This window comes from Neodiprion lecontei, chromosome 4 (genome assembly GCF_021901455.1).
Source record: "Neodiprion lecontei isolate iyNeoLeco1 chromosome 4, iyNeoLeco1.1, whole genome shotgun sequence".
Classification (NCBI taxonomy): Eukaryota; Metazoa; Arthropoda; class Insecta; order Hymenoptera; family Diprionidae; genus Neodiprion; species Neodiprion lecontei.
The window spans coordinates 1,690,912-1,708,107 of record NC_060263.1 but is presented as its reverse complement, the minus strand read 5'-3'; the positions used below and the strand labels follow the sequence as shown (position 1 = coordinate 1,708,107).

At 38.3% G+C, this 17,196-nt stretch overlaps 1 protein-coding gene across 7 annotated transcripts in view; it reads left to right on the top strand.

The window, feature by feature from the left end:
* Positions 1-17,196, top strand: part of LOC107221966 (neprilysin-3) — a 50,665-nt gene that overhangs the window by 16,050 nt on the left and 17,419 nt on the right. For all 7 annotated transcript variants that reach the window (XM_046738426.1, XM_046738425.1, XM_015661152.2 and 4 more), the window contains one exon: positions 11,492-11,703. In XM_046738426.1, the coding sequence (XP_046594382.1) occupies positions 11,492-11,703 (212 nt within the window). The remainder of the gene's footprint in view (positions 1-11,491; positions 11,704-17,196) is intronic.

Genomic DNA, 17,196 nt, shown 5'->3' with positions numbered 1-17,196 from the left:
GTTGCATATTCTATGTACGGAGGTAAAGGATCGCTCTGACATTACGATGCGAATGTATTATTTTTTTTATATCAATATCGCTGTACAAATTCTTCCAATTTCATACTCCTGATCTCATTGTCAGATGAAACGTGCGCGAGACTAAAATACGATAAAAATGGCTCGTTATACCGTAGATACAATAATTGAAAGAGAAACAGAAAAAGTAAAAGCAAAGAAAATTTATTTCTCTCGTTACACGATCCAAATATTTGTTATAACCTTTATCGCTTTGAAATGTATATATATATATATATACATACTATTTCCACGTTCGTATGTAAAATTCGTATACATGTTACATCCATACAGTCCTACACCTGAAATATCCGCAGTAATTAAACTTGCAAATACGGCTGCAGAGCTGCTCGAGTAAAACCAACGAACGGTGGTTTTTTTTTTACGCCTAAATGAGCGGCGAATAACAAAGAGTCTGCAACTCGTTTGAGCGATAAAATATTTAGACAACGAGCGAGAGAGAGAGAGAGAGAGATATATATATATAGTTAAAACTTGGTTTATTTTTTTATCTGCAATTTTTTTTTTTATTTTGTTTTACCTCGTTTTTGTTTTCATCCAAATTATCGCCGCTGCAAATGAGAAATGAGCTGCAATATTTCCATATCTCTATCGGTTTTTTTTTCCACTCTCATCGATGTATATACATATACATATAATATATACCTATACGTACATAGCTGGTACTTGATATACAGAGTGCCCCAATTTAAGAGACGGCTTATTTTAAATTGGGACACCCTGTACATTCCAGAATATGAAAGACGAATGGTTACCGCTCTAAATCGAAAAAAAGAAAAAGTTTTAAATTTCGGTTCGATTACTATTCGAAAAATTTCGGTTAGAAAAGATACGTGAAGAAAACGACGACTGCTTTGAATCGAGAAAAAAAGGGAAAAAGTTTTACGCATCCGTTCGATTGGTTTGCAAAACAAGAGATGAAAATTTGAATTTTATAAAGAAAGTTTGTAAAGTGGAAAATAGCTCTTTGTATCGAAATTGTTTGAGTTTGTTTAAAGCGTTATCTTTACCCGACCGTTGAACACACGAGCGGATAGCAAACGTGCGAATTCGCCACCGTCTGCAACTTCGTCTCGCGGTTTGCTTTCCATTCCCGGTTGACACTTTGCCAAACTGCGACGCGCTATCCGGCAAACAGGAAACACTCCTCCGGAGATACCTTGCGGTAATTGTGTTTAAGGATACGTTGAGTTGGCCGTATTTAGGCCGAGTTGAACAGTAAATTAGAACGCAGCAACGCAACTCTAAACAATAAACGTACGGATAATAGAAATAACATTTATCAGAACAGAGGGCTGAATGTTTGATAACTATGAAATTTTAAATGCAAAGGTCAGCTGTATGGTAATTTATTGTTTTCGACAATTATTTAATTTGTTTTTTTTCTTCTCGCATTCTTCTTTCAATACCGCGAATAAATTGTTTCTCCAAATTTTGTCGGATAATTGATACAGCGTACATTTCTAGCGAATGAATAATTCCGTTCAAATCAAATCTGAGACGGAATTTCGTTTTTGAACTCTTTAATGTTGGTTACAGAAAAAACTTTGACCCGTGCTTTTTATTAACTGTTTACTGAACAACTTCACCCACTGCATTAGAAAATAATATCATAAATTTTATCTCCTCCGGTCGAGAAGAGTTATATGTTATTTTTTCGACGAAAATTATTCATCTCAATTAACTTTAACCCCTTCAGTCACAGAAGCCACTATAATGGCACGCGTTTTTTTTTTGTCATTTTTTTTATGTTACGTCCAGATCCTAAATTTATTTGCATTTTCAGGTAGAAAAGTACTTGAACTTTGGAATGACTGGATTTTTTGTGAATCTGTAATTGTTTATGTAGTTGTAAATGAACATATGCAAAAGAAACCACGTATTTTCGTGAATGTGAATCGTTAGCGGAGAAATTTCGTAATAAACGTCTACTAAAAAATAAACCTTGGTACTCATCGGTTGACAAACAGAGATCTCAGATTGGCCATTAGATTTACAAAATTCAATTTTTAGGGGGGTGGTTTTCACGTTTCTTAGGGGTTGATATAGATAGTATTGGGGGTTGCACCTATTTTCGGCCTAAAATCGTACAGTCTCAGTATGAATATTCCTATAAATCTCATTCAAGAACACTGTCTGAAAAAAAGTTGTTAAGTCACTTGGATTTCACCCCATTTTAGGGGTTGTTTTTAGTTTTATTAAATTTCTGACCTTAGATTAGCATTCAACGTCGAAACATACATTGGAAACGTACAATTGTTGCAATTCCGTTCCCAAAAAAACTGAATCACGTGACTGAAAGGGCTTGACACATTTTCCTGGCTTTCCCAATTTTCGACCACTCGACTTTAACCGCAAGATTATACATTCCTGAAGCACGGGATAAAAGTGAACGACATCCAGACTCCGTCGTCATCTCGGCGTTAAACGGAGTTCCTCCACGTGACTCGACTGCAGGCGATACGAAAATGCAAAATCGTTCGGGAGCTGAATACCGGCTAATTGTCAACGGCGGCCTGAGGGTGGAGAGGACAAGCTCGATTATCGCGTGGAGGCGACAAGCTCGATGCATGAAAATCCCGTCTTCTTCATATTTCCCCTTCATTGATGCCGACATTCGCGCATCCAGATCTCCGAATCGCCGTTCATATATTCCCACCGATAACATTGACCCCCTTTTAACCACCACCTCCCTTGAATACATTCGCCGAAACGTCACCGACTCTGGTTTCTACACCGTTTGTCCCGCGAGCTTTCCGCCCCTTTAAAAGCTTTAAATATTCATTGCCGACCGGTGACTGTGAACTTCGGCCTTTTCGTTTTACCCCCATTTACTGGGGGTGGGGAGCAAAAACCTGCAGGAATCTTTACCCCGTCTCTCTGCCCAGGGGGAAAGAGAGATGAACTTGGGGATTGAAATGCTCGAGGCGATGCGCGAGATGCGTTACTTATTTTCTCCTGCAGTTCGGTCTAGGGAGGAACAAAAAGGATGAAAAAAAAAACCGCGAGCTGAGGGGAATGAAAGGGGGTGAAAAACAAGGGGTGAAAGCAGAGAATGACGGACAAAGACTCGGCATGTTACTCGCCCGTTAACGGTTGCACCGAGATCCTCTCACGCTCTCATTCCATGCCCCCCGAAACGCGAACTTGAGAGAGCTTCGCGTACAAGCTCTTCGCAACCCCCGACACGCTACAATCTAGAGTGTACAGCTTACAGCTTCGACTACGGTCAACGATCGTATAAACGATTTATAAATATGGATGGGGAATTTGCACGAAATAAACACTCCTGCGAAGGGGATGGAGAAAAATTAAGGGGGTAATTACGGCCGAAGAATTGATTTTCGGTTTCTTGCATTTTTTTTACCCTTTCATCCCTCCTCCATTTTTTGTCGTTAATCTCAAAAATGATGTATTTTATTTTGACATAAAGCTATTGAAAAAATCCTACGACAATTTGTGATCATTTCCAAGTAGATTATGCCAGAAAAATCCGTATTCTATGCTACAAATATAAGTGAGAAACCTTGCGCGCAATTAATTTTCACTTTTTTACACTCTGTTAAAATTGCACTCGGTGCATCACTTTGGTACATTTGAATGAAGATCTGATGAGCCAAATTCACTCCAAAGGATGTAAGAGATGCGTACATAAAACCACTAGAATTTTTTAAACTCTTCCTGCGTGAGAAAAAAAAATTAACTCAAGTACCCAGGAATTTCCTGAAACTCCTTTGAATGCCCTCTTAACGGATATGAAATATTTTATTGCACCCAAATGAATTCTTTGTTTGACGAAAATAGTTTTCATTCCCCTTATGCAAAGAAAGAAAAAGAAAAATTGGTCAAGAGTTTAAAACAGCAAAATTTTATACGTTATTACATGCAGGTATTTTTGTGGATTAAAACAGCTTGCATTTTTTTTCATCCCCAGAAATCTAAATTCTTACGTATACCTAAATCTACAATGCTTCGAATAATGAAAGAAAGAAAAAAAAAGAGACAACAATTGTAAGTTGTGTTAAGAAATAGAAGAGAAATTTCTATCGATGATCGATAATTATGCATAATACGAATGATGAAAACAGGTTTTATCAAATGAATCTATAGCCGGTAATTAATAATCGTCTAATTTGATTTCCCATTATATAAACGCACAGGATCGTTTTGGCATGAAAGTCGGTTTCAAATGGTTCGATTCGAGGTTATCAATAAGTATAGTGATAGAAAATTTACTCTGAAATAAGTAATCCGCGGAGCCGACTTGGCGCAGGATGCAGAAGCTAGTGTATATACATATATATATACACGTATAGAAACGAATGAAATTCAGCGTGTGCCGACAGTCGGCGAGGGTATAACCGATGATATTTTCGCGTGTTTTGGCAACGGAGAATTCGAGTCGCTGTATAATTATACTGTAAGTCGAAGGTATGGGTGTACCTAAAATACAATCTGTGTACATATGTGTCTATATGTGTATATACACTATGTATGTATATGTATGTATATAGGCATTACCGTACATAAAGATAAAACGAGAGATTTTATGAAAGCGAGAATAAATAAACTCGGGTCTCTCAGGCCCGTAGCAGTATTTGGGTGGCACGGAAATAACGGGAGGTGTAAGGGGATGAAAATCGGGGGAAGAGGAAACAAACGCGTCCTCGATCGGCGGGGGCAGTCGAGGCGGGCATCGGGACGCCGCCAAGGCTAATCGATTTTCCTTCCTCCCTGTTTGCATAAGTTATAAACTTGCGTGGAGTTGAGCCCTTCTGACTTCCGCGCGTCCTCTGCCCTTGGCGTTTCGGAAATATTGCGCGTTATCTGCAGAGATAAATTTATCCAAGATAATGATCATTTCGGATATAATAACCTTATCTACAACCTAATCCTAGACATAATACGTGTTTGCATAATTTATATAATTTGTGTGGAATTGAGCCCTTCTGACTTCCGCGTCCCCTCGATGATTCGAGAAATGATTTGCATTTTCTGTAAAGACAAGTTTATTCGAAATAATGACTATTTCCGGTATAATTACCTCATCTGTTATATAATCGGAGAGATAATATGTATTTTCAGAAGTTATAAACTTGCGTGGAGTTGAACCCTTCTGACCCCCGTGTGTCATCTGCTCTGAGAGTTTTGAGCAATGTGGTGGGTTATCTGTAGAGATGAATTGACCTAAAATAAAGATCATTTCGGATATATCGACCTCATATCTACTTAATTACAGAGATCATACGAGTGGAAGTTCATATTTCATCTTAATTTTATAGTTAAATATTCTTTTCATATTCATATTGATCTTTTTCTCGGGTATAAAAGTCAAGTAATTGATTGCTAAACAGGTTTATTCCGAAAGACTGAACAAATCTCAGCAGGAAGTTGTTGTACTTAAAAAATAAGCCACTGCTTGAGTCGGACAAGTATTTTTTTACTCGTTAAACTAAATTTTCTTCAGAACACGTACACCGTGTGTGATGAATTTTAATACCACCAAATTTTTTTCACCTCAACGGTTCTCGTTTTTTGGTGATATCAATAATCTATCGTTTTTATCGTTAAGATTTTGACTATCTGGATAAAAATGTGACAATAATCTTGTATCTGTTACGCAGAGATTCTTGCACGAGTAAACATCTTTCTCATCTTGTCTAGATCAAGTCTTATGCGAATCGTCTTATCTGCACTTTGAACGCCAATCAGGGATCAATTGAGGCGATCCCCCGTTTCAAAAGCCATGAAATAAATTCCCATATCGTACCCCGAAGCTCCGCATTGCGCAGGTGTGTCTAAAAAATGTGACTCGGCGGCTCTGAGGGCGTAAATTAGTCATAGACTAAAATCTCGGGGGGGTAGTTTTTTTCGTCCCCAATGTGAAACTTTTTCGTTATGCCTTATTCACGATTTTGCCCGCATATACTATGCATAGTAGCTACAGGCATACGAACGGGAAGTATCTTGCCGACAAAATCGCCGTCATGTAATAGTCATTTTTCAAACTCTTCATCCCTTCTTCTTTGAGGGATGACGAAAATGTGTAAATGCGAAAACTCACGGCTACGTGACTCGCCGCCAATCCGGCTTATCCTGACTCACGTAGATTTATTCCCGTCAACTTTGCTGACGCCAAGGCTTTCTGTAGGTGCTCTGAAAAATCTCGGTAAACGTGGTTTTCGGGTGGGGTTGAAATTACGAATTTTTTGGTGGTGGAACTTAAAGTAAAGAAATCAAGCGCACGAAACATCAAAGTTTCGAATGGTCGGAAACTCGACGCTCAAAGCTCCGAAAGGACAAAATGCCAAAAGGACGTAATTCTGACAAGTCAAAGTTGAAAAACTGCAGAAGTGAGAAAATTTGAAAATCTGAAACATTGAAATTCCAAATGATCGAAGATTTTCAGGTTTGTCAATTCCTCGCTTGGTGAAATTTCACCACTTTGATCCTTCTTTGTTTTGGATGTTCTATATTTTTATGTTCGTAATCCTGGTCATTTTAATTTTTGGGCCTTATGATTTTTAACACCCACTCGTTGATTAAACTATGCTGCCTGAGTATATTTTAATTCACCGAATTTTACTCCATCGAAACTTTACTTTTCGGATCTGTGCTCTACTGTAACTTGAATTTTTGGAATCTCGCATTTCGGAACTTTGAGCCGTCGACTTTTCGACAATTCAAAACTATGTTGTTTCTCCAAAGTTTGATTTCTTTATTTCGAGTTTCGCCAATAAATAATTCGGAATTAGGCGCTTTCGGAACTTTTCAAATTCGGAATTTCAAAACCACTCTGTAGCTTTAACATTTTCAATTACCGTCTCCCGGAGCACTTCAAAAGCATTCCAATTTAAGGATTAATCGTCGTAATTCCCAGCGCTTTCAACTTTTTCAAACTTTGATTAAAAACAAAAAAAGAAAAAAAACAAAAGGTTTCAGAAATATATTTCGCGCTGTAAAATTTTTTCCACAATACCGTCCATCCGACCTTACTTGTAGAAAAGATGAACAAACGCTCGGTTTTGCCAGTGTGCATTTGGTTTAAAATTAACCCCCGACTGGTACGGAAACGCCAGCGGCGATATCGGGAACCAGATTTCTCTTTTCAAAGTTCAATTAAAATTTCAAACAAAAGTCCCACCCCTCTCCGATACTCGTTTCTATCGTCGATACGCTGCCACCGCACATCAAATCTGGAGTCACGAAGCCGAGGGGATCGAGGCAGGCGGCTAACCACGCGGTGTCTACGTGCGGGATAGAGCGAATTTTCGAGTGGGATAAAAGGGCGGAAGCGGGGGAGAGGGGGATAAAAAGGGGGGCAAAGGGGGGGAGCCTTTTTATCTCGGTGATTTGCATTCTCTGACATCCGCCTAGCTCTGCACATCCAAGGCCACGCCATTTTCCATCCGCAATTTACCATCTCTGCTCTCTGCACTTCGCTTCTCTAACATATGTATATGTATGTGTATCTCTGTACTTGCGGATATAGTTTTTTATTACGTGTATGAGCTTATATTACATGTATATATATATATATATGTATAGGTGTAATAACGTAATACCTTACTTTTCGACCGGTCAGATTCTTTCGCAGAATCGTCATCCTTTCATTTTTATACGATATAACAAGTTTGACGAAGTTTTTCGCTACAAAAAATTGTACTACGATATGTTGAGAAAATTGTCATCTCCTCAATTTTTTTTTTTTTTTTTCTATCTTTTATTCCCGACACTACATTACGAATATGACGTAGGAGAGTTATTGTACGATGAATTTTTTTTTTGTTTCAACCACTTTTAAAAAATTTCTATCGAACGTAAAGAGAAAAAGGTGAAAGGTCGACGAAGAATGGGGAAAATTGCGAATGAAAATAAAATACACAAATATCAGGTAAATTTATCAAAAGTTTTCAAAATTTACAACGTGCGTATATCGCAGTTTCGCGAGCTTGACGTTTCGTGCAGCTTAGCAAAATCGACGATCAAACGGGAAAGAACAACAACAAGAACTTGCAGCTTTCTTTCGAAGGTTAAGGCTTTCGTGCAACGGCAGCCGCCTAACGTGGGATAAGAATCATTTCCAACTCTTAATCTGACCCACATTTCTCACTGCAGCGGGCACTTCCTACCTACGTAATTAATATTACGCCTGTAACTTGTGTGCGTATATATATACATATATATATATATATATATATATATATATATATATATATATATATATATCTATATATATATATATATGTGTATACGTATACTTATACCTATACATGTATAAGTTTGAATAACAGATTCACGCAACCCTCGTTCACCGGGTACTGCTAACTCTTAACAATAATCATTATTACTTATACTTCCACCATTTGCACACGCCTTTCATTATTGTTATTATCATTATTATTATTATTATCATCATATCGTCCATGAATATTATACGTGCGTGCGTGCAGGTGAAATTTTTCAATCTCTTTCCGTGTACGCTTTTCATCGTTCGCGATTTACCTCGCCTAACCGATTATCCGAGCACGTTACCAACAGTTTTTTTGCAATTTTCTTCTTTGTTTTATCCGCGTTTTTTTTTCTTTCTTTTTTTTTTTTTTCTTTTTCATCAACCCTCGTTTGATTCGTATCGCCGAACTTTGGATCGTTTTTAGTTTCCTCGAAGGAGAAAAAAAAATTTCGCAACACCGTATAAATTTCCGCTTTAAAATATTCCCGCGTGTAAAATTGTTCTCTCAAAAGCTCAATATTTTGCCTCAATAAAATTTTTTAGACCATCTTCTCCGGACCATCGGAATTTAGTTTTTCTTCTCTTTGGAGACTTTTTTTCATTCTCATTGGTTATCTTTGCCGATGGATCTGGAAAGGTTAGAATAGTTTTCTTACCTTCGGTCGGACGAGTTGGATCGTTTTTTCGCACTTCCGAGCTCGATCCAATCGTTATTCCCGTTTTTGCTTATGCGTAGAAAAAAAAAAAAAAAAAGAAAAGAAAAAAACTCCACGAGCCTTTTGTCGTCTGCAAGATCTCGGATGTTTGTCGAGAAAACTTTCACCGCAACGCCGATATACGGCCAAGGCTTTTGAGAAAACTTTCTTTCGAATCCTCCCCCCCTCCCCCCTCCCCCCTCCCTCCACCACCTCCGCCGCTACGTTTCTCCGTTTTTTGAAGGATTACGTTTATTATTAAAGACGGAATATTTGTAATTTCAAAGAGCAGAGTTGGTAAATTTTTGCGCGTGTGTTTTTTTCTCCTTGAAGAAAAATAATCAGACAAAGCGAGGCTAATTCGTGTCGAGCAGATATAAAAGTGAAATTCGAATTTACGCATGCCTAGTTTTAATCTGAATTCATCGCGATATAGTTGGGCGAAGGAAAGGAGATCGAGTTTATTCAATTATACCATCGAGAAAAATGAAAGCAAAGTATAGAAATGGGTGGAAGTGGGAAGTGGTGGGGGTGGTGGTTTAATCTTGCGCGATACTCGGAACCGTTTTGAACTCTCAGTTTTTAGCAGCGGTAGAAGTAATCTCATGATTCATGAAGGACAAACTTTTTGCCTGCCTCCTTGTTGAATCGCTCTCAGTTCGTTTTCATCACTCCCTCCGGTCCTGCAGCTCCCTCCGTTACACGCTTCATACGCGACGATCCCATGCAACCCACCGAAAATCCGTGAAAGAAAAAGCAAAGAGCAAAAAACAAAAAAAAAAAAAAGAAAAACAATGGTCGCCCTATCTTTCAGTACCAATAATGTTGATTGCATTTTTTTTTTTCTCTCGGAAGCTTGTAAAAAGCTTCCCGCATATTACACCTGGTCCTTTACCTTTCCTCCGTGCACGTGTTATTCGTAACCCTTTTTTTTTTTTTTTTTTTCTGTGTGGGACGATGACGTTTTTCAACGGTAAATAAACTCTGCGAGATAAACTCGCCTCGGGGGTGAAGATATCTAATGTAATTCTCCTGAGATCCTCTGCTTTTTTTTTTTTTTTTTGCTTTTATTTTCATCCCAGGAAAAAAAACTTTCTCCACTCTTTAAATGAAAATATACGGATCTTCTTGTCCGTTGTTGTAATACTTGGATGAGGATTGATGGAGCTTTTATTTTTCCGTAACAGAGAAAATCCGGAAAAACGTGTTTTCACAAGTTATCGCTACGGATAAAATTTAACTTTGAGATTGTGGAAAAATACTCCGTCGTGTGTGAATAATTATTTCAATCGAATTGCTACTTTTGAGGTGTAAAATTTTATTCGAAGAACGACGAAAAAATTCACCTACAATTTTTAAATCCGTTCGCGATTTCTTTTTGTACACGTTTTTTCAACACGTGTTGCAATTGTCGAAACTAAACGCGGTCGGATCAAAAACCGATCAAATTCGAATTATCAAAAACGGATACGTGTTTTTTTTTTTTTTTCTCTTACTTTTTGTCATCCATTTCGAATAGGCGAAAGCGGGGCTTTCGCAAAAAAAGAAAAAAAAAAGGCGGTGATCAAGGACTCGGGAGAATTATCCAGGTGTTTGAGTATCCAGCAAAGCGCGATAAGGACCGTAAGACAAGACTGCGGGAGAATCGTCGGGGTGCCTAAAAAGCGTCCATCGTAGTTTTCGACTCGCGTTTAAATCCGCGATCGTACGACAACCTTGGCCTTTTTTATATACTTGTGTGTTTCACTCCCGCTTATACGTAGTACGTATAGATTGTACAGCGAGCGTAGTTACCCAGGTCATTAGGATCATTATTTAATCGATGCGAGTCGCTTAGGCGGCGTCAGGGACGCTCTGCCGGTTGGTGCAGGGTGGAAAGTCTGAAAGCGGGTCGATCCCCGCAGAAATTTAACCACCCTCCCCCTCCCTCCTTTACCTCCCTCACCCCATCCCCCACCGCCTACTTCTCCGATTTATACTAGACTTCCCAGAGCCGATTACGCGGATACTCAGATACTCGGATATTCGTGGATTTCTCTCCCCGCCAGCCATTTCGGGGTATCGAACAACCCTCGATGATCCACCAAACCGAGGGTATATATACGTTATACGTATAGTTCGATAATAACCCTGATCGTTATTCCGACAACGTTTCAATTTCAAATTTTACACGGGGGTAGACAAAAATTTATACCGGTTTTATTATTAATTATTTAGACGGTCATTGAAATTGTGTAATTGACTCCCTTTGTCACTTTTTTTTTTTACTAATTTCACCCCATGTTTCGATAGATCGCATCGAATTTTAATTGTAAACGATTTTTGCAATTAAGGTGGAATAAGAAATTTTTAAAAGGCAATTTAGTTTCACGGACAACCCTCGAAATACAGGAATATTAAAAATATAGTCATAACCGTTTTCTATCGGTCAATTTTTCCAAGTAGTTATTTCGTCAAGATAACGTCTCCGTGCTTTCTGTTCCAGTGTATCAACTCCTCGACGAACTCGGGGGTTACATGCCACCCCGTAGAATGGCACCCTCGGACATCACCCCTCTGGTCGCATCCCTCCTGAGGGTCAACGGAGCGCCCTTGTTCGATGTTTACGTAGACGTTGAGCCCTACGATCACACGAGACGCGCCGTCTTTCTCGACCTCCCGACGAAATCCGAGGTGAACACCTTCTACGAACGGCAGGTAAGATTAGAGATAAACGCCGGGAACTCGTTTACTTTTCAGGGATTTTTTTTTCAGAAAATTTTCCAGTAACTCGGGGAATTTCCTGACGAATGAAATTTTCGTTCTTTTTTTTTTTTTTTATGAAACATTTTATTCGACGCACAAGTCAAAATAAAAAATATTTTCGTATCTTCGTAGTAACACTGTTCAAGTTTGCGATTAATGGAAAATCATCTCTTCGATACATGATCTATAAATATTGAAAAATTGTTTGGAAAAAACTTGGGATCTTCTTGGAATTCGGGGTCCTGGTTTTAGTAGACATCCTGGTTAATTCTGTCACAAGATGAATCACGTGTTAAAGAAGAAAGAAAAGAACAGAAACAGAATCGCTATGAATAGGATGAAAGTTTTTTTTTTTAATTGTGGAAAATAAGTGAAAATTGACTCAAATGTTGTCTTGAAAATTCAAGGAAGGAAAAACATTGATGAACTTGTTTTTACCTACGTTATGAATAAGCTTAATTGGCGGCTGGAAAAATAAGCGATTAATTAACCGATCGCTCCTATATAATTAAGGGTTAAGTGGAATTCGGTTACTTCGTACTTTGCAACTTGCATATATATATATAGGCAAGAGAAAGGTAACATAATTTTAAAATTTTATTTTACGTTTTTACTTTCCATTAACCCCGAGCCCACAGCAGGCTAATTAGAGGTATAAGTGTCTGCGAAGTTTCGAGGACGAGTGGCTTCGCAATTCGCGAATCTCGTGCGGCTTTCGAGAAAATTAGTGCAGAGCCTCCGGTTTTAATTCATTCTGCTTCGGGGGAGAGCGATTTTCGATGTGATTTAACCGTTTGAAATTGCGCCGTTGAAAAAGAAAAGAAAAAAAAAACAAAACAAAGCAATAAAGATCGAGGTTTAGCGGAAAACGTTCGAGTCTGACTAGCCGTTTAAACTATCGTTAGAGACTTTAATTGTAGCGTAATGATATTTACGCTCTCCGTTACTCTTGTTTTCTTTTTTTAGATCGTTAAGCTTTATCTGTATCGTGTGATTACGATGGCTGTAATTCGATAATACAAACGTTTGAAAACGAGTATCTGACTAAACGTACTAAAGTTTGGATTAAAAATAAAAAAAAAAAAAAAAAACTTGCGACGGAAGGAAATATGGTTAAATTAAATTAAGTTATCAAAATGAAATAAATGAAATTTGAAACGGATTCTGTACGTCACAAATGCGTTACCGTGTTTGTACACAGAGGGAATAATTTCTCTCAGAGAAAGAAGGTGTTCGGGTATTAAGCGGGAATAAGCTAGAATGGTAAATTAATTCAATTGTTTATCAAGCAACAATGATAATCGTACGCTCTGCCCGGCGTGAAATGGGATGTGACAAGTGTGTGTTTTGATGAAAAAAAGCTCTCGCGTTATTGTTCAGGACACACGCGCGTATTAGCCGGAAATAACGAAAAAACACACACGGAACAAAAAATGTTGCGCGAAAGAGTGAAACAAAAAATTAAAAAGAAAAAAGAAAAAACGATGCGAAAACAGCGGGGAAGCGGAAAGGCGAAAGGAAGGAAAAAAAAAATAAATAAAAAGAATAATGACAATCGGCTTCAGGCTCGAAGATAAATCTAAAAAAGTATCGCTGCTTGTATTATACAATATGTATATATATATGTATATGTTATGTATATACATTGTGTATACCTATGTATAGTATTGTATAATATATAATATAGAACGAGAAGCCCGTTCAGGGTTACGGATGAAGGAGCATGAGGATATACATTTCTTTTTTTCACTTTCCCTTTTCCCTGTTCTTCTTCACCCATGGCAATATGCGGGAACGCGTATTTGTGTTTTCAATATATCTATTATGTATATATATACACATATATATATATATATATATATATATATACATATATGCGTGGGTGTGAGCGTATCTATGCGGAAACCATTGCGTAATCCAGATACGGGTGAAAAATGAAGTGTTACATGACAGAAAAAAGGCTTTTTCAATTTCGAACGGATTTCCTAGCGGAGAATCATTCGGTACCGAAACGAATATCGCGGGTCAGACGTGAGTAGATTGCGTTGTGCGGTGAGAGATGTTTTTTTTTTTTTTTTTCTTTCTCTCTTCTTCTTCATCCTCTTTTTCTTCTCTCAATTTTTATCTCATCCGGATCGTTTTCCCGTGCCGCATATTTTTCACTTCGTCTCATCGATTTGATTTTTCTGGGGGTAGTCAAGTATTATCTGTTGACCGTGCGAAAATTCAAAACAATTTCCCAGAGACAGAGAAAAGATTCGTTTTTCATTTTGTATAATGAGAGAATTGAAGGAGGTTGCAAGTGCCTGTAATAAAAAAATTGGAAAAACGGTGAAAAACTGATGTTACTTGTTCTGTGGAATTTATTTTTTGAAAAATAATGTTTTCATCCTATTTTGATTCTCCTCTTCGACGGATTGGGTTAAGATTCCGAATTTGAAAAGTTCCGAGAGCGCCGTGTTTTGTAATATTTGGTGGCGGAACTTGAAATAAAGAAATTGGTTCAAAGCTCCGAAAAGCAAGATTCCGAAAATGACAGAGACCAGGATTACGAACGTAAAAATATCGAAAATCCAAATCGAATAAAGATCAAAGTGGTAAAAATTTCACCAAGCCACAAATAAATTCACAGAATTCTCTTTTTCGCACTTTCGGAACTTTGACTTGTCGCCTTTTTGTCCTTTCGGAACTTTTCAAACTTGTCATTTCGACCTCGCCCCCTCTTTAATTGCGTATCTCTATTTATTTACTAAACGCGCAACCCGCATGATGCGTATCGAGTCGATCAACGCGTGTCTAAGAGCTTTCGGGAAAACTGAGGTGAACGGAAAGCACGCGGTGAGGGACGATCCTGCGGGCGATCTTGAAATGGAAGTTAGCTGCAAGAGCCCGCGGTGTTCGGTGAATTCACTTCGCTCGGTTTTACGTTATTCGAGTAAATTCGAAGCTCGCCTTGCGTCCGCAGCCCTTTCCGACCCTCTCTCGCCGTCACACGCAAACATACCCGAAGAAAAATCTGTGCGCATTTTCACGTATGCGTGTGCCGTACGTACAACACGAGATTCCGAGCTTCCGAGCTTCCGAGCTTCTTGACTCCTCGACTCTCTCCCTGCAGAAAAGGCGGAGGATCTCCAATCCCGTGAGGGAAAAGCTTCTATCCTCGAGCCAATAAATCTTTCAATACCTGACCAAGTTATACCTTGTATAACGTGCTTGCGAAAGTATACGTCTGCAACATGAAGGCGATGCATCGATCGGGAATGAAAACTATGCACGAACTCTGTACGTCGGTACATATGTATTTTTCATGTACGTTATTCCAGCCTCCCATCTTGACAACATTGATATTTTCAAAGACCGTTAGTTAGTAAATCGTTGACGAAGATTCGCAAATCGTACTTTATCGTTCGTAAAGTCTCGTTATCAGAATTACGATCTTGTAAACCAATTGAAATATCTTTACGTGCCAATTGTATCAACGACGTCGGATCTCTTCAATTCTATGCTATTACTCATTCTCGACGTTATTCGGAAAACTGTATTTTTTTTTTTTTTTACCATCCAAGTTTGACCCAAGACGTCATCGATACGCATGGCGCTTAAAAAATTCCAATTCGTTTCCAAACTCGTGATTCTGTTCACGGAACATTACCATCGATCAAATAGGATGTACGAATCTTTCATCAACGAGTCACCAACCAATCGAAACTCAACAACAGGATTTTTGAAATTTTATTCAACGATGATGATTTCTTTGGTTTGTATTTTTTTTTTTTTTTGGCTTACGAATCTTCACCTACGATTCTGAAGAAAATGCAAAATGTGTGTGTGTGTGTGTGTGTGTGATAAACTTCTTGCAAGTACAAAAGTAGTCTTCCTAAACTTTCCGCAACTTTGTTACAACGGGATATTTCCAACGGATTATAACGTCTTCAAAAAATTTCTTTACATCTCGTTTCATACCCAACGGCTATGTGAAAATGTAGTACAAAACATTGACCCTGTTCTTTTCAATTTTCTTTTGAAACTTTTCCACTTCTCATTCGAAATGATGCATGATATTTTGTTTCGAGCAACGGACCTCCGGGGGCTCGTTGATCTAGGCGTGCGTAGGTAGTAGAGCAACGATGAACGGGATATTATGCCGACACCGTTTCTCTGTCTATGCTCGGGAGGATCGAGCAGTCCGTGAATAAGAGATATTCGCAAGTAGCCGCACGTTGCTTTATGTATACATATATATGTATTCGCGATGCGGTGGAGAATGAGAGAGGGAAGAGAAAGAGGTAAAAAGATAGAGGAACGATATACTTCGACCGGTATTTTTGCCTTTCATTACACTGGCCAACAGTGCTTTCCTTGCTCTTGGTATAATCTGAGTGGTCTTACGATTAGTAAGATTCGAGGTCAACGATCCTAGAGGATTAAGGGTAATTTTTCAAAATTTCCTCCAGTTATTTATTTTATCGACATTCTTACATCTGACTGAAGAGAGCAATATTTAGATGAAAAATTCGATTTTTTCTTTTAGTATCTAAGGTTTGTCAAAAAAAAAAAAAAAATACCACACAGATTAGTTTTTGTTGTAATGATTATTTCCGTCAATTTTTCGTGTTCGAGAACGTAGAACTTACGATCAAAATCATGAGTACATTGGAAATCATTGACCTCCTTACAATACTACAATAGTATAAAAACTAGAGCCTATCGTAATTAATAATCGTACGTTTATTCGTAAATTCTACGTTCTCAAACAAGAAAATTGACGGGAAAAAAACCGCATTATGTGTGTACATCGTACATACTGTAAGGCGTGCGTGAAATCTTCGTGTGTGGATTTATATTCGCACACACACATATATATATATATATATATATATATATATATATTATATTATATAGGTGTGCATCGTATAACGTAGCGCGGACTCTTCGCGTTTCTGCAGTGCGTCCATAATTCCGACGACCCATTTCGAAAGTTACGGATAATTTAACACCGCGCGTAACGGCAAAATATTCTGCACTGTTGGGGTTGTAAAATTTAGTTACATTTTATAGGTGCAAGACTTTCGCGAAAGCTTGTTCAAGCTTGGTGTAAGCTTGCTGAAACGCGATTTAGTCGTGTTTTTGTTATTTTCTTTTCGTATTACACATTTGCCTGCGTTTTAATTCGATAGTTACGGAGAAATATCGTCTAAACCGATTACGGCTATTCCGCGGCAGCGTCAACAGAGGTAGTCGTAAAATCGTTTTTATACAACCCGAGCATGTTTTACGCGTTTTTTCACGCGTGTTTTCCGTGCACGAATCATCCGTTTCTGTGATCGTAGAGTCAGCCTGCCAATGCGCATGCGCGGAGGAGTTAAAAGCGGTCTTTTCCGTACTCCGCGCATGCGCCGTCGCGAAAAAGTCTGACATTACGCGATCCTAACCTCAAATTGAATT